Consider the following 25,594-nt stretch of genomic DNA (forward strand, 5'->3'; position numbering starts at 1 on the left):
AGGCTCCGGACGCGCAGGCTCAGCGGCCACGGCTCACGGGCCCAGCCGCTCCGCGGCACGTGGGATCCTCCCGGACCGGGGCACGAACCCGTGTCCCCTGCATCGGCAGGCGGGCTCTCAACCACTGCGCCGCCAGGGAAGCCCGTGGAATTAATTTTGACAATAGAAAAAGTATTTGCTGCTTAGCACCTCATGTTCGTAGACAAAATAGAAGTTCAGGGCACCCCTGGAGGTGAAGAAGTACAGCTGTGATTGAGGGAAGTAAAGACCTGACTGGAGAAACATAAAACTTGCGGCAGCACAGAAGGCCGCTTGTGGTTGATTGTGATGTATTTATATCGGTAGCAAACTTCCCGGTTGACGAACTGGTTTCTCCTGCATGGTCCAGCGTACAGCAGGTGGATTTATCCAGGGGTCAAGTTTTGACTGATGGATGTCACCAGAAAGAACACGATGGTTGTGGTGTGAAATCTGAGGGGGAGGGTGGATTGGAAAGCATGGCTCAGTGGATTTGGAGATCTTGATGCAGCCAAAGAGAACGGTTTCAGCGATCACTTCAGCGAGTGAGCTGAAAAGGCAGAAGGCTGTGTTGAAAAGGGGCATATTTGTGTCGGTGACTCACGAGGCAATGTAGCCTTTGATGAGATAAGCTTGTGACGTAGGGGACTGACTTAGTAGGTGAAGATGAGAAGAGGCGGACCTAGATTTGACTAATGGACCTTTCAGGAGGCTGTTTCCTTATCTGTCAAACGGGGACGATACCATGTGTCTATTTGAGTACCTGTTTCTCTCTCCTAGAATATAAGCTTCATGATGGTGGGGAGTTTGCCTTGTTCATCACTGTGCCTCTAAACCCTGTAACAGGACCTGGCACAGAGTCATGTCTCAGGAAGGAGCTCATGAATGGATGAATAACCATGTCTGCCTCTTCAGAAAGCTATGAGGGACAGGTGCCTGTAAAATCTCAGTGTACTGTCTGCCTTGTAAAGAGTTCCTTTACAAGGAGGGACTGACTTTCATTCTGTGGGGAACACACTGTTTCTCCTCAAGAGTACAAGAGGAGGGACTTCCCTGGCGGTCAAGTGGTTAAGACTCGGCGCTTCCAGTGCAGGGGATGGGGGTGTGATATCGGGCCAGGGAATTAATATCCCACATGCCATGTGGTGTGGCCAAAAATTCTTTTAAAAAGTGCAAGAGGAGGTTTCAGACCCTTGGTGGGGTGTCCAGGAATTCTGAGGAAGGGAGAAGCGTCGGAAGCAAACGCTCAGAGTAGTAAGTCCCCTTTTTGCTTCCCAGGCTGTGGAAATGGCAATACCCTGCTCGAATAAGAAGGCTTCTGGAGGAGCTACAGCGACTCAAGCCACACATTGTAATTGGTGACGGTTGGTATTCTTTTGAGGAAGATGACCGGTACTGGTGGAAAAACTGAAGACGTAAAAACCCTCCCCACCCACACTCGCTCTGATGGAGGAACCTTCTAGGGTCCAGCTGTGCCCAGGGGTTCCTTCTCAAAGATGGATAATGATTTCTGATTCTCATAAAGCCCTCATAGGTAGTGATTCTTGTGTGTCCACTTTCACTTGGTCATTGCATTTGCCTGAGGTAGGCTTGTGACCTTCATGTCATAGGACCTCAGTATCTGTGAAATGTCTGTCCTACCAGAGGGCATGGAGAGAGAATCAAATAAACACTGAGCATTTGGAAAAAGCATCCAGTGGCCTTCTTTTTTTTTTTTTATTTTTGGCTGCGTTGGGTCTTCATTGCTGCATGTGGGGTTTCTCTTGTGGCAGGCAGGGGCTTCTCATTGTGGTGGCTTCTCTTGCCGCGGAGCACGGGCTCTAGGCGTGCAGGCTTCAGTAGTTGCGGCACGTGGGCTCAGTAGTTGTGGCGCACGGGCTTAGTTGCTCCATGGCATGTGGGATCTTCCTGGACCACAGATCGAACCCATGTCCCCTGCGTTGACAGGCGGATTCTTAAATACTGCACCGCCAGGGAAGTCCCTCCGGTGGCCTTCTTGATCAATGTGGGTGTGATTCCAGAGCAGAGGAGGGAGGACTTAGGTCCTTAAAAGTGCCCCCAAATTTTGATAACACAGATCTGCTGGTTTTTTAAAGCACATATCTGAATTTCAGAGTAGGATGTGACTATCATTCAACATCTGAGATGTAAACACAAAGCTGAATTTATTGCTCAGTGTAGTAAAGAACAACTGGTCTACCACAGTCTCTCCCTCAAACCAACCCCAAGAGGCAGGTAATATTTTTCCTATTTTACAGATAAGGAAACAGAGGCCGATGGATGTTGACATTTGTCTGGTGTCACAAAAAGTCAATTAGTAATCCAGAGAAAACTCTAATTGGAAAAGACATGTGCAACCCCAATGTTCATAGCAGCACTGTTCACAACAGCCAAGACAGGGAGCAACCTAAATGTCCCTCAACAGAGGAATGGATAAAGAAGATGTGGCACACGTATACATTGGAATATTACTCAGCCATAAGAAACAATGAAATAATGTCATTTGCAGCTACATGGATTATCATACTAAATGAAGTGAATCAAAGAGAAAGACCAATACCATGTGGTATCACTTATTCGTGGGATCTAAAATATGATACATAGGTGCAGGCACATTTTATTTTTATATTTGCGCCCCCGGAAGGCAGAGCAAGAGGACAGGGATCATCTCCTGGAAGGCCACCCTTGGCAAATCCAGGGACATCGCCCTGACCTAGTACGTCTGGCCACGGGGTGGGGACCCAGGGTGGGGACATGCTGCCTCCTGGATGACTCTGGGCTCCTCCCTTGTCGTTCTCTCCAGTTGGATCCTTTCCCCATGTCATGTGATGTAGCACTCCCTTCTACCCACTCCTCACACTTTGCAGGTGGGTAATGTTGGGTGTGTGTGTGGTGTGAAGCCATGTCAGTTCTGATTCTCTAAGCTACAAGTCACAGAATGCCTGATCCCAACCCACCTCCCTGCCGTTCCCTTGAACCTCCGCTGGAGCTCACGAGGTGGCGGTAGAGCGTCATCCAGAAAGGACGGCTCACACGTCCCCCAGGGCAGGTGTTTCATCCTCAGCACTGTCGAACTCTGGGGCAGGATAATCCTTTGTGGTGGGCAAGGGGGCTGTCCTGTGCACGGTAGGACATCGAGCAGCATCCCTGGCTTTTACCGACTAGATGCCAGGTGCACCCACCCACCCCCGGTCCTGAGAACTAAAAATGGCTCCAGACACGGCCAGACGCTACCTTTGGGGCACAGTCGCCGCCACCCGAGAACTGCCACTCTACGTTAAACAGAGAAACCTCCCTCGGAAGCACCGCCACACCCCGCGGGACAGAACTGCTAGCCTGGCACGCCCACATCGGCGTGTAATGCCGAGGGTGTGGCCACTTCTTGTTTCCCTCGTAGGAGGAGAGCCGTTTCGCAGACCCAAAGGTGTAGCTGCGTTATTCGTAGCTGCCAAAACTTGGAAGCAACCAAGATGTCCTTCAGGAGGTGAGTGCATGCAAGGCCTGGAGAGGGTAAGCGGCACCTGCTGGCAGAACTGGCATTGAACAGTGGCTCCTCAACCCTGCGTTAGGCTCCTTCCCGGGACAGGAATTAGCTGTCGGTGTCCAAGGCCCAGGCACTTACAGACACTCCCAGGGATCCCTTGAGACAGTCGAGACAGGCACGATCTTTGCACAGAGGAAGCCAAGGGTCACAGTGATCAGCTCACTTGCCCAGAGTCACACAGCTTATATGCGGCACCCGTGGAAATCGGCCCAGAATCTTTCTTGCCCCAGGGGTAGGGAGAGAATAACTCAACCCATGCCCTGACTTCGACCCAAGTGACAGGGCACATCCCTTCCACCCACCAGGCACGACTCCTCCCTCCCTCCCTCCCTCCCCCACCTCCGGAAGCGCACGAGGGCAGCGCTGGATGAGAGGGAAGGGACGGCGGGCGTTGGGCAATGTTTTCTCAGCCTTTGTTTACCCAAGCCTGCTCTGGACAAACGACAGCGTCACCCCTCCCTCCTTTGGAGGGTCTGAGATCTCAAAATAAAGTGAACTGCCTCAACCAACTTCCAAGCGAGGCGATGGCCACTTGAGAACAGGCTTCTCTGACCTACGATCGCACCCAAGATGTTCTAACATATCCTCCTGCGGAGTCACGTCTCTGCCCACCAGATGGCCATCCGTGACCTTGGTTTTGAGCCCCTGGTTCACCAGGTGAGAACCTGAGGCCCCGAGGTGGGGGGGGGGGCAGGATCTGCTCAAGGACAGCAAAGCACCGGGGGGAGATTCAGGGCTCAAGGTAGAAACCCCCCTTCCTCCGTCAGCTCCCCTTCTGCTGGTAAACTCTCTCTCTCTCTGCGGAGGTAAAAGGAACGCTGAGTCCAGCCACGGCGTTTGGCCAGGCTGGAAATAGCCCCCGAAGATCCCGGGGATGTGGTCCCAGGACACCAGCTGAGGGTCGCAGGACACTGGAATTAGCATCAGAGGGCCCCACCCTGAGGACTGACCTGCTAGCAGTCCTCACGTCCCAGGACTGCTGCAACGATGCTGCAGGACCAGGTCCATCTGGCAAGTAGCACAGCGCCTGGAACACAAGAAGCACCGGAAAGCAACTGCCCACCCTGTCTTCCCGCCAGCCCCCTGGCTGGCTCCTCCAGTGGGGCCCTGGGGGCAGGCAGGTATCCGCCCACCCACCAGAGTCCATCTCCCGCCTCTAGGATAGTTTTGTCGCTAGGAAGCAGTGGCAGGCCAGGGACACTTCCAGCCTCCTCTGCAGTGACATGTGACCCCGTGACTGTCCCCTGCTCCCTCGATGGGATCTGAGCAGGGGGACACAGGTGCAACGTCCAGGCCAAGTCTTCCAAGAAGCTGGATGCAGGAAGGGGCTGCAGGGGCTGGGGGAGGACGCCCAGACGGGAGCATGGGCTCGTCTACTGCGTGGGAGGACGCTGCCCTCCACCGCGAGGTGAGGCAGCCGCACCTCCCACCTGCACCTCCAGACGGTGGGATTCCTTTCAAAAGCAGCAGAGGGCGGGCCTTACTCTGTACAACCGCCCCAGTTCCTCACAGGCCTGCCCATCCTCCAGCCTGGACACTTGACGGCCACTCCGCTGGGGCCCAGAACCCGCTGCCGGTGACCTGGCCGGTCACGCTTCCAGGACAACGGCCCAGTCTGCACCCGGGCGCGAGCGCGGGCCGAGCCGGCAGCCTCTCTCCACGGGCCTGGCCTGTGGCCAGTGCCCCCTCAGCAGCAACTGCCCGGTGCGGAGCCCTCCGTCTACCCGAACTCAAGAACCACGCACAGCAGGGACAATTGGATAGTGCGATTTATTGCCCCCCGCTCCCCTCCTCCAACCGTGCCCAGGCCTGGGATGAAACGGGAACCCATTTTCTGCGGGGTGCGCCTGGGACAGGGGCTAGTTCCGCTCCAGCACTTCTCTGCTACCCCAGATCCAGGAGGGGGAGGAAGGACTAGGGCGAGGGGAAAGGATGGGACCCGCGAAGGAGGAGAGAGAAAATAATAGGTAGGCAGGGTCAGGAAGGGGATATGATTATAAAGAAAACTCTAAAAGGGAAAAGGACCCCTCTTTCCCTTCCCTCTCTGGGGCCCCTCCGAGTGGAAAGGTCCCAATGTTCGCCATCCTCTCAACACCCCCCGTTGGTGGGGGAAGAGAAAGAGGGAAAATGGTCTTTCGCTCGTGGGTTTTGTCGTATCTTGGTCTCTCTAGTTCTCACGCAACGTCTTGATTCGGGCTCGGCCGAGAACCTACAAGGGCCAGGCCAGGCCGAGGGCCGGGCGCTGGGAGGGGCCGGGCGGCCCGGTGAGCGTCGCCAGCGTCCCGCCCCAGGCCCGCCGCACCTCTCGGGCCGCACGGGCCGCGGGAGGGGAGGGGGTAGAGCGCGCCGCCGGTCCGGGGCAGCCCTCTGTCCGTTTCTCCCCGGGTCTCTGGGTCCTGCGCCGTCGTCCCCGCCAAGCCCGAGGGGCCCTGCCCCCCCGGGCCCCCGCCCCTACCGGCCCTCCCCGCCGCGGCACTCGCTGCACCGCCCGCCCGCCGCCTCGTCGTCGTCGTCGTCGTCCTCCCCGCCTGCCCGGTAGTAGCTCTGTCCGCAGCGGCTGCAGACGGAGGGCGCGCCCACGGCGTGGACCTTCTTGTGTCTCCGCAGCGCCGCGCCCTGCACGAAGCCCTCGCCGCACTCCACGCAGATGTGCGCGGGCTCCTCGCCCCCCGCCGCCCCGAGCCCGTCCCCGTGCTGGGCGCGCTGGTGGGCCAGGAGCCCGGCCCCGTGCCCGAAGCCCTTCCCGCACTCCACGCACACGTACGGCTTGGGGGCCGGGGCGCGCCGCGAGCGGGGTCCCGGCGCCTTGGTCCCCGTGCCCGCCATGGCTGCGGCCGCCGCGGCCCCCTCGCCCGGCGCGCCCACCACGATGATCCCCTCGCCGTCGCCCACCGGGATGGCGATCTCGCCGTCCGCCGCCGCCGCCTCCTCGGGTGCCTTGGCCCGGCGCACGCTGGCCGCCAGCACCTTGGCCGCCACGCCAGGCCCCGACAGCTCCGGGTGCAGCCGCAGGTGGCGCGCCAGGCTCTTGGGCTGGCTGAAGCCGCGGCCGCAGCGTGGGCACACGAAGGGCTTGAGGCCGCTGTGCGAGCGCCGGTGCTTAGCCAGGCTCTTGCTCTGCGTGAAGCTGCGGCCGCAGTCGGGGCAGGCGTAGGGCTTCTCGCCCGTGTGGATGCGCTGGTGCTGCATGAGGTTGGAGCTCCAGCTGAAACGCTTGCCGCACTCGGAGCAGGCGTAGGGCTTCTCGCCCGTGTGGATGCGCCGGTGCTGCACCAGGTGCGAGCTCTGCGAGAAGGTCTTGCCGCAGTCGCTGCAGGCGTTGGGCCGCTCGCCCGTGTGCGTGCGCTGGTGCCGCGTCAGCTTGGACCAGTGGCTGAAGCTCTTGCCGCACTCGTTGCAGATGTAGGGGGCGGGCGGCCGCGGCCGGGGCGGGGGACCAGCCGGGGGCGCCGACTGGGGCGGGGACAGCTTGGTTGGGGGCCAGCTGGGGACGTCATCATCATCCATGATGAGGATGTCCACTGGAAAGCAAGAGGGGAGAGGAGGGAGTCAGAGAGCCCACGTGCGAGGGCGGCCTGGGGCCCCTCCACCTGCTGCTGTGTGCCCCCGGGAACCTCGCTCACCTGTGCGCCCTCCCAGGCTCCCCTGTAACGGGGGCGGTGGCAGAACCTCCCTCAGAGGGCGACTGGGCCCTGCCGGTGCGGAGCCCCTCCTCACGGACCTGGCCCTGGGCAGACGTCCCTCCCATCAGTCCCCTTCCCCTCACCTCTCCTAGTGTCTGTCCTCAGGGCATCGAACACGCCCTGGCATTTTACTGAACATTCATTACCCATCCCTTAGGACTTTTCCTTCCTTCACGGCGGCCGGCCGTTTCCCCGCATCTAGAACAATGCCCGGGACTTAGCAGGGACGCCAGAAATGTCTGCTAAAGGAAACAACAGAAACCAACGGGGGTAAGGGATGGAGGTCTAGGAAAGGCTCCTCGTGAAGAATGCCTCCCGAAGCCCAGGCCCCAGGCTGGGGGCCAGCAGAGCACCGCCCCGCCAGACCGGAAGGCAGCCGCAGCGCGGTTTCCACCTTTGCCCAGGGACAAGGGCTTGCAGCACCCTGTGGGTGTACAAGTGGGAAATGATGGTGTCACATCTGGGCTCTCGGAAGACAATCCTGGCTGCGGGTGGAGAAGAGAGAAGAAGAAGGGGTCACCGGAGTCACCGGGCTGGTTAATGGGATCACAGGCCAGCACGGAAGTCCTGACCCTCCATTAACTGGGAGTGCATCCTCCAAACACTGCAGCCCCTGTTCCAGACTTCCTCACCCTGGTCCCTGGGTTTGTGGGTACTGTATGCCCACTGCAGACAATAAAGGAGCGTGGGGCCTTGGTCCTGGCGTCTGCAAACTGAGGACACCACCACGGGCCGTCTGCCCAACAAAGCCTCTAATACAATTGCGCCGCGCCTGGCCTGAGCGGCCGGCCTCCCGGGAGAGATGAGAGCCCGCCCCCTCCCCGCAGCCTGCCCAGCTCTACGAGACTGTTCTGTGTGCACCCTTGGCCTGCTCCGTGTGTGCACCCTTGGTGACATCTGCCTTCCCGGTCCGGCTTGGGCCTGAGTTACAGAAGGGAGGTAGGGCACGTGCTCAAGCCCGGACTCCTGCCTGGGCTCCGGCCCCGCCCCCTGGGGCACGGCCCCGCCCCCTGGGGCACGGCCCTGCCCGCCCGCCTCTGGCCCCGCCCCCAGGTGCACCACGAAGGTGTCTTTCAAAGGTGAATCCCACTACAACCTACCGAACATTGTTTTCCCTCTCCCTCTCACTAGCCTGCAAGCCCACAAGGACAGTGGCCGGATCTCTGTGTTCCAGCACCTGGCCGGGAACAAAGTGCTCCAACTGTCCTGAGACAATGGTCCCATGCACTTAATAAGCATCCATGCGTTTAAGCCTTGTAAGGTGGGCTCCATGGAACTCGGGTCTTTGTAGGTGAGGACACCAAGGCACCAGGAAGATGAACCACCGCCCAAGGCTACACGGCCTGGGAGCAGCAAAGCAGTATCTGCACGGGTAGTCTGGGTCCCAAGACCGTCTGTACTGGAAAGGGTACTGGGATGTAGAATCATATATGGAGTAGGAAAAAAAAAAAAAAAATCCAGGTAGGAAGTCTGGGCCGGGCGGGGGCCGCTTTTCAAGCGATGACACGGGCCCACTGTGCTGTCAACATAAAGCAAGAAGGGGCATCGTGGGGATGCCCCGGCCGTCCAGTGGTTAGGACTCGGCGCTTTCACTGCCACGGGCCCCAGCTCGAACCCTGGTTAGGGAACTAAGATCCCGAAAGCCACCAGGCACAGCCAAAAAAAAAGAAAAAGAAATAGAGTCATAAGCACATTACGTGTAGATATTCGAGAATAAAAAACTGAACCTTGGGGAGCTGTCTGCCTCTGAGCAGTGTGTCCGGGCAGCAGGGGTGGACTGGGCTGGGCTGGGCTGGAAAGGAGACTTGCTCTTTGCGGGAAATGTGCCGCGCCACCTGACGCATCGCAAGTATTCTGCACTCCTTTGATTGAAATAAACGTCTTGTTTTCAAAGTTGCCGAGAAAGTTTAACAATAGGCCACCTGGCTCGGCGATGAAGAGTGTTTACAATCACGATGACAGGAACTGAACACAGCCCATCTGAACTTGGGAAACACCTGTAACTCAATCCGGGGCCCGGGATGCGGGGCGCGGGGGGGGCGCGGGGGAGAGAAGGCCCGAGGAGCCAGCCGGCTGGGCTGGGCAGTGAGGCGCGTGCAGCGGGTGCAGGCTTTCGCCGTAGCCTTGGGCCACGTGACTCTTCTCTCCGCTGCTTCTGTTTACCCCACGCACTACTTTTTAAGCAGGTGTTAAGCTGTTAGATGGAAGAGGGTCTAATCACTTCGGAAGGCGGGGTTCTCTCTCAGCCTTCGGATTCCTGGTCCCCCCTCGAGTGGGTGCAGGAACCGGCGCTCTCCAAGCAGCGGGCGGCTCTCTCACACACACCAGAGTCTGAGTCTGCACCCCTCCAGGTCAGGCTGGAAGTCAGCGGCTTCCCTCTGGGCCGCCCTCCTCACGGGGGCAACTTCCCTGCCGCACAAACGTCATCTTTAAAAGGATGCAAGAATTCCCGGAAAGAGGAGAGGACGGTGACCAGCACAAAGGGCTCACTCAATAAAAAGTACAGAAATGACGAGTGATCGCCATTCCCGGAAGGGAAGGGGAGGGGGTATCCCAGGCTCCAGGTCCCACAGCAACTCACTGTCACTGTCCTTCTCTCGCCGAAGGAGGGCTCAGCTCGAGCTCCTGCGCTCTGGGCCCAGGCAGGGTCCTGCCACCCACGCAGCTTCCCGCCCCAGGCTGGATCCTCCCAAGCAGACCTTCTGGGGAAGGGCGGGACCTGCGGCTTTACCGGATGTTAACCTTTTTCCCCTAAAACACACGACATGCAGAGAGCCCGCAAACGGAACGCAGAGCCAACCACGATCAACGCAGAACGACAAATGCCCCGTCAAGATACAGGTCTTGGCCACCCACCGGGAGCCCCTCCGTGCCCTTTCCAAGCTCACCCCCTCTCAACGCCAAATATAACCACCATCCTGACCTGTGCAGTAATCGTTCCCTTGCATTTCTGCAGGGTTGTCACCCACGTGCAACATCCCAGACACTACAGTTTGGTCCGTTACTTTTTACTTCAGTATGTCTTTAAGTCTCCTGTACGACACGCCTTGCTCCATCTCTTGCTTTTCCTTCTGATTTTCCTTTTGGGGAACCAGAGCCCTACGGCCGGTTGGCCCCTTGCTGACTGCACGCACCTAGCCCCCTGCATCGGCTGCCACTTAGCAGCTGGCTCACCCGGCCCCACCAGCCCCTGAAGTCATGCTGAAGGTGCAGTCCCATTCTTTCACTGAAGGCACCCAGTATCGCGTGTTTCTCCTTTTGCGATATCAAGGGCCACCGAAGCTCAACGCTCAGGTCCGCTGATTCATCGAGGGGTGCAAAATGGGGCTGTCCTGTGGTGTCTCCCGCGTTTAGGAGCTGGAATCGTTTTTAGAGACTCTACATCATCTGTTGCTTGGTACCCAGTGGTAAATTTCATGTGGTTACAGCAGGATGAATCTCATTTCCCCTTACCTGCCCAGTTTTCCAGGTTACGAACTGGTTCCCTACCATCCTCCGAGGTAACCATGTAGTCCTGCCTTTCTTAACATCATTAGGAGATCACGGATTTAAATATATCTGGTGGGCTGCACCGCCTGCCATCTTCAGCGCGTGGGAGCCTCAAGTGAGCTCCGAGTCCTCTGGACGGGACCCAGGTGGTCTTTGACAGATTCTCTGCCATCCAGCCTAGCAAGGGGCTACAGGTTCATCCATACTTCCCACCCCAAACCTGCAACCGGCCGTTTCTCCAAGGGACTCTGGTTTCTTTTGGTGGGAAACAACTTCAAAACCAAAATGTGGAAATGATCTTTGCTTTTCTTTCTTTTTTTTTTTTTTTTAAGATAAAATTCCTGTGACTTCTAACTGATACTTCCCCATACAAATTCAGGCCAAAAGGCTTTTTATGCGGTCTTTTCTAGGACATCTGCACCTCTGCTCCTCACTAGGGGAGGAGAGGACTTGACTAGCCCATAATTGCTTATGTGCTGAACCCACATCACACAGCTTCAAGATAAGCAGTCTAACTTGGTTAGAATCACCACCACCACTGCCAAGTACCATTCCTGAGAAATCAGGTGAACTATTGCTGCCCCCCTCACTGATTTCTCAGCCAGACCTCCACCGCCTGAGCCCTCGGGGGGCCTGCCCTGGCTCGCCGCCCCATCTCTAGTCACGGTGGCCGCCCAAGGCTCACCTGCCCGCAGAGTCCTCGGGAAGGCCCCACGAGAACCCTATTTGCTCAGCTCCTGCTTGTTGAGGTCAATTGCACCCTTCAAACGTGGAAGTCAGTTTTCCTGAATATGATCCTTGGCTCCACCTTTTCTTTCCCTGAGGATCATAAATATTACTCCATTTTCTCCTGGCATAAAGCATTGCTGACAAAGTCTGACAGCAACCCCATCTACTTTGCCTTGTAAGTCATTTGCTCTTTTTGCCTAGATGCCCCAAAGGATTTGCTTCTTCCTTTAAAGCCCAGTGACTTGAATAGAATATGTCTTGTTCATCCGAGTTGATATTCTCACATCTGTGATTTGCTCCTTCAATACCTAACTTTTACATTTCAGGAATGTTTTCTGGACTCGTAGTTTTTACCATTATCTTCCTTTGGATTTCTTCTTCAAAGGGCTTTCTTTACCTAACTTCAGTACCTGTTTGTTTGTTTTTTTTTTCCTCATTTCTTTTTGATTTTAACACGGCCCTCTTTTTCACCTTCAGTTTTTCTTAAGGAACAATGTGTTATTTTTATTGTCTCGAATTCCTCCTACTTCCTTTTGAAATTAATTTGACTCTATTTCTAATTCTCTGCTGAGTTCTGCCCCGTGGGCTGAGGTGTTCTGATCTTGTACTTCAGGGGCCGTCACCTCCTGGCCACTGAACAATCCTGACCTGTCTGCAGGTGCATCTCTGACCACCCTGCCTGTCTGTGGAGGTACTATTTGCCCCTCTTCTTTTTTATTCTAGTAGCTTCCTGGGGGCGGGAGGAAGAGGACCGAACTCAACACTCCTCAGCCTCGCTCATCTCTGTGGCCAGTCTCCCTGAACTTCTGGGAGGCTATGCTCTGGACAGCGTCTCTGGCTCCTCAGGGTTCCCTCTTCTGAGCGCAGGGTTACCTGCTCTGCGGCCACCCCTGATTTCATCTGGACCTTCCCTTCTCCCTTGTGGCCAATGACAGGGGGCCCACTCGATCCTGAACCCCCTCCTGGCGGGCTCTGCCCCAGCGGCCCCGTGCTCCCCGCTCCTGGTCTGGACAGAACCCCTCCAGCCTCAGTTGCTGGCCGCAATGGGACCACCCCAAAGTCCTCCAGTGAACCCCCGAGGGCTACCTGGGGCGTCCTCCCCTCCCGCCCCTGCTAACACCACACTGGCCTGGCTGCTGGCTTGTCCCCATCCAGCTGTATTTTGGGGCTTTGCACCTAAGGTGTGCTGCCAGTGTGACCAGGGAACATGGGTTTTGCCCACAGGCAGTTGCTGTGTTTTTACGTGGGTCTGCTGTCATCCGGCTCAGACGTGGCATTTGCAATGAACTCTGCGGGGTAAATCTGGAGGGCACTGAGACGTGAGAGGCGGGCTTGACAGCGGGAGGCTGGGACCCTGTCCCTGCTGGGTGATTTCCAACACACCAGCTGAAGACTCTTTCCCGCCTCAGAACTGGGAGGTCTCTTTATTATTCATTTTTGGATGGCTTCTCTTTCTGAACACCCTGTAGCTAAGGCCCCAGGCCGAGCCTGGACAGCTCTCGCACCTGCAGGCGGTGGGCCGGGGTCAGTGCGCCAGTGAGGCAGCGCACCAGACTCTGGCTGCAGCCTACGGACAGTCCGGGCCCCCAGTCCCCTTCCACTGGCTGCCGGCTGTCTCACCCTGGGCGGTGGCCTGGCCTCTCTCTGCCCAGCACCCTCTGATCAGCCCCCCGAGCTCGAAGGGTGTGAGGGTTCCATGAGAGGGCCTGCCCGAGGTGGCTGGCCTCGAGCTCGGGGCGCACAGGAAGCGCTCACAGCCCTGCTCACGGACCCCTCGTCCCGACCCAGCAGGGAAAGAGCCTACGGGGGCTACCGCCAGTCCAAGCCTGCTGTTCCTGCGTCCAGACATCAGCCGGGGGGGGGGGGGTCTCAGGGCAGGGGTCCGGCACTGTCCCATCACAGGAGGCTGCCACAGAGGCAGGACCCAACAGGGCAGGCCCAGAACCAGGGGACGCACGGCAGCTTGGAAGCATCCAGGCCACACGGCTTACAAGCGGAGCGAAGGGGTGTCACGCCGTTGGGGGCACCACACGGGAGGGGCCGGGGCAGGCTTGCAACAGACTCCGGTGGGGGGCTGGGTCGGGGACAGCAGGCCGGACAAAGGGGATATGAGAACCCACTTGTGCTTTGTAGAGGTTTCCTCAAGAGAATGAGTCAGTGGACGGAGTGTAAAATTAAAACCACCTTACTTCAAGGCAAACATGCATTTTGGAGACAGCTGGGGACACCTTCACACACTGGGCAACGCTTCGTCAGATGAGATGAGCGTTTGTTATTGCTGGAGAATCTGTAGGTGAAATGATACAATATCTGGGATTTTCTTTAAAATTCTCCAGAAGAAAAAGCAGGCACAACCAGGGAAAAGACCGCAAAGTACTGCTCACCGCTAAGGCCGGGCAGTGGGTAGTGCAATCACCACACTATCGATGTTTGACATTTCCAGCATGAAACAGACTGTAAAATTAATTTTAAAAAGGCTAAAAGACGGGGAAAGGAGGAAGGGGCAGGCCCGGCAGCATGAAACGGGAAAGGATGGGCCGTGCGCCCTCCTGCTGGGTGATGGAGGGTTCTGCGCCCCACGCGCCATGTGCCCTGAAATCTGTTTCCTCCTGTGTAACCACGGCTGCCCGGAGCCAGCCCAAGGAGCTTCCCTCACCCCCTCAGTGGATCTTAGAACCAGATCAGGCGAAGGGGCTCGAGTGCCTTTTGCGATCTATCCCCAGCCCGCCCAGGCCCTCGTAACCTCTCTTGGACGACTGCGACACGCTGGCGCCGGGATCACGACCTCAGAGCCTGCTCTGTAAGGAACCTGGTCGCGCCCATTCACTTCCACGCTGCAGGGGCACGAGGCCTACACAGCCGGAAACACCTCCCCTCTGGCCCCTCACAGCACGAAATGCTGGCTGACCCCGTCCAAAACGCACGAGGACGCGATGCCCGCACGAAGGCGCATCCAAAGCAGCACGAAGAAGAGCTCACACTTTATTTCTCAGGCGCCCCGCGTGAAAACCCCCGGAAACGGGGAGCACATCCTCACCAGGGGGCAAGGGGTGAGGCCGTGAAGGGGCCAGCGGGGCCGGGTGGGGTCTCAGCAAGCAAAGCCTAGTCCCCGAGGGCTCAAAGGTGAGTTTTATTCAACCCAAATAACGCTCTGTCAAACAAAACATGTGGCCAATGTTTTAAAAAGTGACAGATAAAACCCCAGAAAGATACAGGCCCCATAACATCCCAGACACCCAGCCGTCCCCCAGGATGGTCACTGGCCCTGCTCCGTGCGCCTGCCGCTCCCCACACGTCACAGTCTGTCCCCAGCTCTCCACGTCCTGGCCCACTGGTATGTGGGCCTGCCACGCTGGTCTAAAGAGCATCCCGCCCGGGAGGACCGAGGGGCCACCTGGAAATGCTGCCGAGCACCCAGCGAGGGGAGGGGGCAGCCCCCAGGGGCTCCCAGCTGGGAGGGAACTCGGAGACCCCACACAGGCCCGGGAGGCGGCCCGGCGGAGCCCCCAGAGGAAGGATGGTGAGCCCCGAGCCACGGGAGGGGAAGGGGAGACAGAGGAAGCGAGGGTCCAGGGAAGGGTGAGGGACCAGCTGGGAAGAACTCCCCAAGGCCGCCTCACCTGGGTTCTCATGGCTGGCCATCTGCTGGTCCTCAGAATCCAACGGCCCCGGAGACCACGCCTCTTCCCGCAGCTCCATGTCTGGGTCCCTGTTAGAAGGGGACGAGACGGAGGACAGAGTTTACAGGACGCCAGACTGGACGGCGGGCCCCCGGGTGGGGGACAGGTGCCATGTGGGCTCCGAGTGCCCGGCTCAGGCCCAGCAGACAGGAGGTGGGTGCCGGCGGGGACCTAAGGGCCGAGGGAGAGATGGCCCTCTGCTCCCCCACTGGACAGGGGCCGGCCCGAGGCCCCACGCAACCTGGGTGAGGAGGAAGCGCTCCGGCTGCGGCCACCCGGCCGGGGCTACCGTCCCAGCTCCGCCGCTGACCAGCTGGGGCCGGGGCAAGAGACCTCCTCCAGCCCCCCGCTCGGTTTCCTCACCAGGAAGATGGAGGACGGCCCGACACATGGGCCGTGAAGTCTACGCGAGACAAGTACAGACGGAGCTCTCACCCCAAGCAAGGGAATGCTAAATCCACTCCCGGCCGGGGCCCACCCCACCGATCAAGGCCAGAAGGGCTCCCCTGCCAGGCCCGTCCTCAGGCCTCTCCCTGGGCCAGGCTGAGGCAAACCCTACTGAGACGTGACAGTGTGTGACAGGGAGACACGTGGCGCGGGCACTGACCATCTGAGCAGCTCACAGTCTGAGGTCTGCCTCCAGACGTGGGCCAGCCAAGCAAGACTCCGCACCAGGCCTGGACACAGCAACGATGGACCCTCCAGGGACCTGCACGGGAGGAGCGCTGGCCGCTCTGGTCCCAGCCCCTGGCTGCCACTCGCCCTAACCCTGGACCTTTCTTATGAATGGCATCACACAGCACGTGGCCTCTGGCGTCTGGCTTCTCTCGCTGAGTGGCACGCTCTCAAGGCTCACCCACGGAGCAGCGTGTCAACATTTCCTTCCTTTTCACGGCTGAGTAATGCTCCCCTGCAGGGACAGACCACGTGTTGTTTGTTTCTCTGTTCTTTGGGTGACAGACAGAGCCTGGGTGTTTCCCCTCTGGCTGCAGCGAGCACAGCTGCTGTGGACACTGGCGTGTGCGTCCTTCACACGCTTGTGTGGCCTGCCTCCAGAGCCCACAGTTCCACTCCCCGCCGCTGCCCGGGGCAACGCCGTGTGGCAGAGCCCGGCCCTTGGGGCGCACAGCTCAGCCTTCCTCCCCGTCCCGCTCTGGCCCCTGCAGGGTGGGCAGGGCAGGAGCTGCCAGGCCTGGGCTCCAGGCCGCGCAGAGGTGCGGAGCCGGCAGGGGTCTGCCTGCGTCTTGGCCTCAGCGTGCAGGGCGGGGAGGTGTGGGCAGGCACCCGGCCCCGGGCAGCGGAGCCTGGTACTGGGGCCATGGCATTCCAGTCCCCTCTGGGCCCTGCTCCTTGCTGTGACATCCCTCCCCAGCAGGACGCTGGCAGGCAGGCAGGACTTCTGACAAGAAGGGGCACACCGACTGGGACCCGGGGCGGCGCCTCGGTTCCTCCTCCCGTGTTCCGGCCCCTTCAGGTGCAAACCAAGGCCCGTCTGTCTGCATGCACGCAGCTCAGAGAACCTCTCCCCACACAGTCCTTCTGTCCCCCATTCCAGTGGGGGAACTGGCATCCGGGAACGGGGCCATCCAGCCCCAAGCATCACACACCCTGGCACAACAAGCCTGACCCATTTCTCTTGAATCCCCCCAGTAACAAGGGGCTCACCACCATCCAGGCTCTGAAAGGAGCCCGTTCCATGGCCCGCCCCTCAGTAACCCCTGCTGACATCTGCCGGGAGCTCAAAGAACCGGCCTGTTTAAACGGCCTGCTTAGTTAAGGAATAAACACACGCGGCTGTGCCGAGCAGGTCGCTCACAAGCCCCCAGGCACTGTTCTCAGCGGCTGATGCAACCCTCCGGGCAGGTGTGAGTGACCTCACCCGCAGGTGTGAGGATACCGAGGCAGGGGCGGCAGAGCCCGGACGGACGTGGAGGCAGACCGTCCCGGCTCCAAGCCTGTGCCCAGAACCAGCGGAGCTGCCGCTCGGGGTCTGGGCCCGGCTCTCCCGAGCGCTCAGTCACCGAGTCCTGAGACCAGGAGACGGGCAGTAACCGGAGAGGCCGGGCCTGCCGCGGAGCCCGCGGGCTAGGAGGGAAGGCGGGCCCAGGTCCCACAGTCGGGCGCAGCCCTCCATTAACGTGCGCCCACTCGCCCCACGTGACCACCACCCCCGGGTCAGGGCACGGAGGCGGAGGCGCCCAGGAGCAGAGGAGGGACGCAGGCCGCGTGGCTCACGCGCTCCGCCGTCCTGACGCTCAACAAATGGGCACGAGGACTGTAAGAGCAGGGGCGCAATCCAAGGGCAAGAGCAGCCCGGAGGCCGGGCAGGAAGGCGCCCCGCAGAGAGGCCTGTCGGGCCTGGGCCACGTCCGGGCGGGGCTGCCCAAGCACCCCCTGGGCCCGGCAGCGAGCAGACCGTCGAGACACGAAGAGGGGGACGCCCACCGAGCACGCGAGAATTGCCGAAGTCTGACGGGAAGGTGGGGGCCTGAACCAGGCAGCTCACGGGAAGGGAGCCAGGGGCGGGAGGTGAGGCCGGTGTTAAGGCGGACAAGCCCTGGTTGGGGGCCACGGCGGGGCCGGGCGGCCCTGTCAGGAGGCCCAGGGCCCCGGAGGCACCTGCGGGAGTGAGCGTGCAGAGTGGGGACGGACAGGTGGGGGTCCCCAGGAAAATGCACAGAGGATTCCCCGAGGCGGTTCTCGCGCCCTGCGCACCGTCACAACCCCTGCCTGCTGCACGGACCTCGGCCCAGCCCCAGCCTCCCCCTCTGCCCAGACCCACCCCACGGTGGCGGGGGCGGGGAGGGGTCGATGACAAAACCAAGGCAGCTTCCCGCCACCGTATCTGAGCCCAACCGCATCTGGGCCCGACGAGGAGATAAGGCGGGAGTGTTAGCGGCTCCACAGGCTGGGGGTGTGCTGTGCGCATCTCCCGAGACACTGATGTAACTAACCCTCTTCTCCCCACCTGTCCCGGCCACCCCCCTCCCCCACTGGAGAACACTGTGGTAAACAGGCTGCGGCCCCTGCTTCATGGGGAGGTCCCTGCCAGTCCAGGAGACAGAAAACCAATGAGCACAGGAAAGAAAAGGTGATTTCAGACAATGCAAGTGCCACGACACACACAGAGGGGCTGGGAGGGGCCGCTCCCCAGGGAGGGGGCCCCAGGAGCAGGCCTGAACAAGCAGCGTGGAGGGAGAGGGATGCAGGCAGCAGGGACAGTGGGTGCAAAGGCCCGGGGGCAGCGAGGAGGCTGCGAGGCAGGGCGGGCAGATTCTCCTACAGGGCCTGGAAGGCCAGGCGGAGGCCTGTGGAACCGTGTGAAATGCAGGGTCTCTCCAAGGCGGGGCACCACGACAACACCTGTTTCACAGACGGGGACACTGAGGCTCACGGACGCAGCGGGGCCAGATCCCGGGTCCCTTGCAGCAACAGCTGGGAGCACCTGGACAGCAGCCAGGAGTTACTCAGCGCTGGTGGTGCGGGACTCGGGGCTGCGACGACTCCCAGGACCCTGGCAGCCGGGGGACAAGGGAGGACGCTGCCCTGCCTCCCTCCACCCGGGCCCACGGCCTCGCTGCAGGCCACGGGGTGGGGGACGTACCCGGCCTGCAGGGCCCTGCCGAGACCCTCCGGGGGCCCCACGACAGCGCCAGGCACAGACATGTGCTGCCAATGGGTGGGTGACAGCCCGATGAACAGAGCAGAGGCTCGAGGGACAGAACGCAGTGCACCCCAAATCCGACCCCCACGACCATCCCCCTTCTAGGACCCACTGCGGGAAGTGGTGAGACCCACACCGGAAGGACAGACCGGCCCTCGGACCCATCGGGCCCCTGCCCCTAGCGGGCCGAGAGCCGGGTGACAAGGGCCCAGTCAGGTGACGCCGCTGAGGAGCTCATGGCCCCTGCCCGGGGAAGCCCACTTCATGAGCTAATCTGCGGGGAAAACCCAAACCTCGGAAAATGCTTCCTGCAGGGTTTGCCACAGCAAGATTTAGAACAGGGTGAGAACCGGAAAGAACCCGCCAGCCCCGTGGTGGGAGAAAGTGTAATAAGTAGACCACAGGCCATGGGAAGCGGGTCTACGGACATGTCACAGCCTCTGAAACAACGCTGTAAAGTGGCCACCCCGCCCCCTGCCCCCCCAGCCAATAACAGGAAGAGCCATCTTAACGTTTTCTTCTCCTTTACCTTCATCTTCTCAATTTTTTTTTACATTAATGGATAATTACTTGTGTAACAAGGGGAAAAGACTAAAAGTTGGCTTTTTTCTGATGACCACAAGGACTATGTATCACAACAGGGAAATCAGGGGGTGTTGGGGATAGAGAATCGTGCGGGCCCTCAGATCACAGGTAAACGTGAAAACTGCACGGCTGGCGGGCGTGCCAGTCAGGGCAGCCGCTGTGAAGAGAGCCTGGCAGGTCCTGATAATGGTGAAGTCACTGTGTGACCCCAGTGACACTCCTAAGCGTTATTCACAGCAGTGCCGTGCATAACAGCCAACAAGGGGTGACAACTGCAATGCCCGGGGAAGCAGCCAGCACACAAGGCCACTCAGAGCGCGGCTCCGGGACGTGAACCGTCCAGGCCGAGATAAGCGGCTGCCAGCCTGGGGGTGGGATGGGGAGGGACCGCGCACTGGCACAGGGTTTTTTGGAGTGATGAAAATGTTCTGGAGTCAGACAGTGGTGATGGTTGCACAACTCTGTGAGTACATTAAAAACCACTAAACTGTACACTTTACGAGGGCGAACTTTCCAATATGTGACTTATATCTCAATTAAAAAGTAAAAAGACCTAAGAATTCGTACGGGGCCCTCTGAGTCAAACCCCAGCAACAACAGAAACACGTAAGAGAAAGAAAAGGAAGAGAGGCCAAGGGCTCGGGGGCTGAGGAGGTGGGACGGACAGAGGCCGCTCCTCTGTGGCTTCTGGGTTGACACTCGTTTGCCAGGCGGTTATCATGTGCTGCCACTGGAACAATCGCGTCTAAGTCAATAAAGCAGGGACTTCCCGGCCTCGAGCGTCCACCTCAGGCCAGCTTCCTGCAGTGACAAGGGAACCCACAGGCTCTGGGGGAAGCGACGGAGGACAGGGAGGTGTCGGGCGGCCAGCCCTGCACCAGAGATTGCCCTGCACCCAGAGGTGCTTACTGAGCGCCGGGAGCCACGCTGCCCAGAACAAGACAGTGAGGGAACCAACACACCGATTTCCACGGTGGGAAGAGCCAGCAGGAAAGTGAGGCTGGGCACGGAGGGGAAGGGGCTGCTCTTGAACCAGGACGTGAGATGCAGAACTCCCACCCTGACAGGCTGCTTTGCCACGCTGATGGCCCCGAGTTCGGGGCAGTCGGGAAACAGCAGGTGCAAGAAGGACGCCCCGAACCCACCTTCTCCCCCGAAAGCAGGAGGCACGTGAAAGTGCCCTCCCGGCACCAGGAAGAACAAACATCCCGAGAGAGATCTGCTAAAATGACCTTCCTTCCTGCGTCCTCCCGGGTCCCGCGGTTACGCCCCACCGCGGCACCTGCTCACCCTGGTGTATAAGAAGCACTCCGGCGATTTTCTCCTGAGGGCTCCCAAGCTCACGGAAATAAAATTCGTTTGCTTTTCTGCTGTTAATCCGCCTTAGTCAGTCCAGCCGGAAGCCCTAGGAGGGCAGAGGAAAATCCTACGCCCCCTACAGACTGCAAAAGGCCCCTCCATGGGCCAGACTGGAGCCAAGATGGGACGTAAGGGAGGGTCCGTACACAATGACCCTCCTGGAAGCTGCCCTCCAACAAAGAACGGTTCTCACGGGGTTTAAATGGTCACATGTTAACTGGTATGTAGGTGTCAACATAAACCCTCAACATGGCCTCTTGGTCTGTAAGCCCTCAAACGTTTACTCTCTGGCTCCTTACGGAGAGTTTGCCCACCCAGATGCAAAGGAACGAGGGATGCCAGGATTTAGGGGAAAGCGTCCCAGGCCAAGCAGACACACAGGAAAGGCCTGGCGGGGACAGGATAGGTGGGACTGAGGGAGGCTGAGCCTGGGATGGCGGAATGGAGGGCAGGAAGGGGCAAGGGGGGTGCCTGCAGGGGCCACAGCAGGGCCGCCAGTGGTGAGGGAGCCCCGCACATGGGAGTCAATACTCTGTGGTCGCCGCCCTGAGATACTGCTAATCTTATCTCGGGATCTGTGTTTTGCACAGAAAGTCCTACGGGGGCCTGGGCAGGAGCCAGGCCTGCACCCCTGAGGGCAACCCTGTACCTGGGGGAGCGGGACACGAAATACCACATTAAAAACACCCTGACAGGCTGAGAGACCTCGGAAGAAAGGGAAAAGCTTTTTTCTTGCTTTTTGCCCAAGGGGCTCACCTCCTCATTTCATGCAAGGCCCTGAAAACGACAGAGCCAGCCCTGCCCTGGGGTTGGGGTAGCAGATGAGGCACTAGAGGCAGAGGGGCCAGAGCAGGGCCGTGCAGGCCCAGCCAGGAGTCTGCATGGTACTCCAGACACGGCAGGAAGCCCTGATTGGACAGAACTTTACTACGAGGCCCTAGAAAGATGCAGCTTCTCTCGCTGACTTCTGGGGGGTCGGCAGGGGCTCCCACTGGCGCTGCTGGTCAGGGGTGCCTGGCGCACGGCACACCTGCGGACTCGGGGACAGTCCGCTCTGCATTTCGGTTTCAGCCCTGAGCAGAGGGAGGTTACACCACCCGCCAGGGAGACTGGAAACCCGCCACGGGGTGAGAGCACCCCGGCATCTCCTCTGTCTCCGCGGAAAAGGCCCCGGCGGCGGTGCTGCCCTGACTCCTGGCACGGAGCCTGCAGCCTGGTGCCTCGGCCACTCCACTCTGTGACCCTGCGCGTGCGGCTCAGCCTCTCTGGGCCTCGGCTGCCGCCCCCGTGCAACAGGGACCAGCAGGTACCCCTCGAGCTGAGTGAGAGGATCAGGAAGCACGTGCTGGGGCACCAACCGCAATCCTGGTGAGGAGCCAAGGGCGTTCACTAAACCATCACACCCGGGTCCCTCCCTCCCCCATCCCGCCAGCCACTCACGCACTCATGCACTCAAGCAGCTGTTGGGGCCTCCTGTCCTGATCCGGGGTGCTTGGGGTCCTGCCCCAGGACCTCAGAGGGGAGCGGGGGAAGCTGCAGCCCCTTCCCGTCCAGAGCTGAGGGCCTCGGGCAGCCCCTAAGCCAGCTGCTCTCAGGACCCGGGCGGCTCTCTGGGGGAGAAGGGGCAATTCCCGCAGCCAGCCTGACTGTTGACTCTGATGGCTCCGGAGGCCGAAAGCAGTGGGTCCTACCCTCCTCCGGCCCCCCAGAGGCTCAACAGTACTGGCCCAGCCTCACCCTGCTCGGACCCCCCCTCTGCAGAGACGAAGACACGCCCCCGCTGGGGCCTTGAGCGACTCAATTAGCTCGAGAGCTGACGAGGCCCCGCTGGCTATTAAGTGCGATACAAATTACCGTCGTTATTGTTGTTACTAGATCCCGCCCACCTCCTCTGGATGCCTGCCCACCAATTACCCCGCTCTTTCTTCTGCTGCCAATCTCACTTCGTCCTCCTCCCCCAGCTCTGCTCGCGGGCTCCCTGCTCCCCCTAGTCCTCCGCTCTCCGCCCCAGACCCTCCCGAGGGCCCACTCACTTCTCCCCTCACCCCGCGCGCCTCTCTCTCCTCTCCGGCTGCTGGCTGCTTTCCCTCCACTGTCGGGGCTAAGCTGTGACCCCCACCTCCTCCCCAGCCATCCTCCAACCGCCACTCGCACAACCTTCTGGTCACCAAATCCAGTGGCTACTTCTCAGCCTTGACCCCGGGGACAGTAGGCAGCACCATCGTGTGCACACACGCTCCCTCCCTTCCCGGAGCTCCTGGAGGGGGGGCCCAGCTGCTGGTCATAGCCCTCCCCGCTCCCCCTCACCACCCTCCTCTCCCAATCCCGCCCAACACCCCTCCAGAGTCCGTTCCCCACACCATGGACCAATTCATCTTTTCAAGGCACTCAGTTCAAATAAGCAACTAAAAACGGGCAAAGGATCAGAAGAGAGGTTTCTCCAAAGACAGCATGCTGTTAAGTACCTGAAAAGATGCTCAACATCATCAGCCCTCAGGGAAACGCTCAGCAAAACCACAGAGAGGGCTTCCCTGGTGGCGCAGTGGTTGCGCGTCCGCCTGCCGATGCAGGGGAACCGGGTTCGCGCCCCGGTCCGGGAGGATCCCACATGCCGCGGAGCGGCTGGGCCCGTGAGTCGTGGCCGCTGGGCCTGCGCGTCCGGAGCCTGTGCTCCGCAACGGGAGAGGGCGCAGCGGGGGGAGGCCCGCATACCACACAAAAAAAAAAAACCACAGAGAGACCCCACTGTATACCCACTGGGACGGACATAATAAAAACAGAAAACACAAGTGTTGGCGAGGGTGTGGAGAAGTTGGAACCCTCGTGCATTGCTGCTAAGACTGTGAAATGGTGCAGCCACTGTGGAAAAGAGATTAGCAGCTCCTCAAAAGGTTAAACACAGAATTACAGTACAATCCAGCAACTCCACTTCTGGCCACGTACCCAAGAGAATTGAAAACATGTCCGCCCCAAAATTTATACACACGTGTTCACAGAAGCATAAATCACAACAGCCAGAAAGTGGAGGCAACCCAAACCCCCATCACCGGGTGAATGGATGCACAAACACGGTCCATCTGTAGCTGGAGTATTACTCAGCCAGGAAAAGGAAGCACTGACCAGTGCCGCGTCACAGGTGGACCTCGGCAGACACAGACCACGTGGTGTGTGATTCCACTCACGTGAAAAGTCCAGGACAGGCAAATCCAGTCAGAACACAGACCAGTGGTTCCCAGAGGCTCCAGGCCAGGGGACGGGAGTGGGTACACAGCCTTTTTGGGGATGATGAGAAAGTCCTAAAATCAGCGTGGTGATGGTTGCACATCCCTGTGAATACGTTAACTGTGTACTTTAAGTAAGTGAACCGTACAACATGGGAATTACATCACAATGAAATTGTTACTTTTTTTTTTTTTTAAGGTACCTCAGTTCACATCACTTCCCTGCCTGAACCACCTCCAACATGTGGCCGCTGCACTCAGTCCAAAATCCAGACTCCTCCGCAGGTCCCGCAGGTCCCGCAGGGCCCTGTCGGCCCCAGTCACCCTTGCAAACTCACTTCCTCCTCCGACCCCTCACTCCCACCTCCCGCCCAGGCCTCCTCTTTCCCTCCAGAGAGCCCGGCCCAGTCCTCCACCTGCCTGGCCCCTTCTCACCTTTCAAGGGTCTGCTCAAATGTCAAATCCCTAGCCCGACAAGCCCCGCCCACATCCCAGCGCAGGGCCTACTTCCCTCCGCGGCCCCGCCCCCCACCACGTTTGGGAGGGCCCTCCTCATCTCCGGCACCCGCTCCTGTGCATGGCAGCTCCCGGCAGGCGAGCGGCCTGGAGCTCTCAGCCCACTCACTCAACAGGGCCGCCTCGGACCCTCAGCCCCTCCTCAGCCCCTCCTCAGCCCTCCCTGGATGGTAGGTGCCCCCCAGTACCCCAGGGCTGCAGGCACACCCCTCCATCTCCCATCCAGCTCCTTCCTCACTTCCCTTTTCTGTGGGCGTCTTCACCCCTCACTCCAGGCCTGAAGACCTGGTCTGTTCCCTCCTCTGCATCTGCCTGGGCCACCCGGGCCCCCAAGGTGGTCCGGGGGCCCTCCCCACGTCAGACCTGTGGTTTGAATGTTGGGGGAATGTCTCTGCGATGCCATCAGGATCTTGTACCCCTTTTTTGGTGGCAACTGTCCATGTTTTCCTCCATGGATTGACCATTTAGATGTTTTCTGTCTGGTTGGGGGCCAGCTGGGCAGACCACTCCTCCCTACAAGGATTCCAGCATGCTTAGACACACAGGGTTGAGCGAGGCCCTTAGGCTCCCGCTCCAGTTTCCTTCTGTCTCTCTGCTTCCTCCTCCTTTCCTCCAACTAGGCTGCCTCCTGGTAAGTCTATTACACTGCTTTATTTCCCCCACCTGGCCTCTCCCGGTCCTCGGAAGCCCTCCCCAGGGGGCCCAGCAGGGCCGGGCTGGCTCAGAAAAGAGTGAGCTCAGGGTAGACACGCACAGCCCCAGTCACCACTCCCCACCTGCTCCACGAGAGACAGAAGTTTCTGGAACTCCTAGAACCCTGACCTACTGTTACAGCCGCAGGCCCCCCCAGGAGTAGAGGGGAGCACTGCAGCCTCTGCCCCGTCAGCCGCCGGCCACCACCCAGTGTTTCTAGAGCTTCCGAAATATTTGTTACCACTCCTGATTCTTAAATGTTGGTGAGTAACTGAAAATTGTTTAAACAAACAAAATACTCTTCAGGACAAAAACAAAAAACAAAAAACAGAACTGCACCTACGGGGCATCTCATGTTCTGTCACCCCTCAATCAGGCCAACGGGCCAGACTCCCCATCCTCCGGGTGAGCCT

At 59.5% G+C, this 25,594-nt stretch overlaps 2 protein-coding genes across 6 annotated transcripts in view; one reads left to right on the forward strand and one right to left on the reverse strand.

Moving 5' to 3' along the window:
* Nucleotides 1–1,454, forward strand: part of NLRP5 (NLR family pyrin domain containing 5) — a 41,909-nt gene extending 40,455 nt beyond the window's left edge. The window contains exon 11 of the mRNA XM_007115076.3: nucleotides 1,297–1,454. Within this exon, the coding sequence (XP_007115138.2) occupies nucleotides 1,297–1,429 (133 nt within the window). The 3' untranslated portion in view covers nucleotides 1,430–1,454. The remainder of the gene's footprint in view (nucleotides 1–1,296) is intronic.
* Nucleotides 1,455–5,318: 3,864 nt separating this feature from the next.
* Nucleotides 5,319–24,342, reverse strand: ZNF787 (zinc finger protein 787). Of its 5 annotated transcripts, none has more exons than XM_028477926.2 (3): nucleotides 23,934–24,342; nucleotides 15,084–15,172; nucleotides 5,319–7,083 (listed from the first exon to the last, which is right to left on the reverse strand). In XM_028477926.2, the coding sequence occupies exons 1-3, from the start codon at nucleotides 24,074–24,076 to the stop codon at nucleotides 6,014–6,016; spliced, it is 1,302 nt and encodes a 433-aa protein (XP_028333727.1). In that variant the 5' UTR covers nucleotides 24,077–24,342; the 3' UTR covers nucleotides 5,319–6,013. The 5 variants fall into 5 exon arrangements, with proteins under 5 accessions (XP_028333727.1, XP_028333731.1, XP_028333728.1 ...); XM_028477930.2 differs by lacking the exon at nucleotides 23,934–24,342 and adding an exon at nucleotides 15,751–15,910; XM_028477927.2 differs by lacking the exon at nucleotides 23,934–24,342 and adding an exon at nucleotides 13,653–13,750 and having other exon boundaries at nucleotides 15,084–15,161.
* Nucleotides 24,343–25,594: the final 1,252 nt, after the last annotated feature.

The sequence above is a fragment of the Physeter macrocephalus genome, chromosome 17 (assembly GCF_002837175.3).
Source record: "Physeter macrocephalus isolate SW-GA chromosome 17, ASM283717v5, whole genome shotgun sequence".
NCBI classification, from domain to species: Eukaryota; Metazoa; Chordata; class Mammalia; order Artiodactyla; family Physeteridae; genus Physeter; species Physeter macrocephalus.

Coding starts and splice junctions, on each gene's coding strand:
- ZNF787 (XM_028477926.2), bottom strand. CDS start 24,076: ATGTGCAACCATCACCACGCTGATTTTAGGACTTTCTCATCATCCCCA. Junction 15,173..23,933: donor GCCTGTCCTGGACTTTTCAC/GTGAGTGGAATC, acceptor CCCTTCTAACAG/GGACCCAGACATGGAGCTGC. Junction 7,084..15,083: donor GGCCAGCCATGAGAACCCAG/GTGAGGCGGCCT, acceptor CTTGCTTTCCAG/TGGACATCCTCATCATGGAT.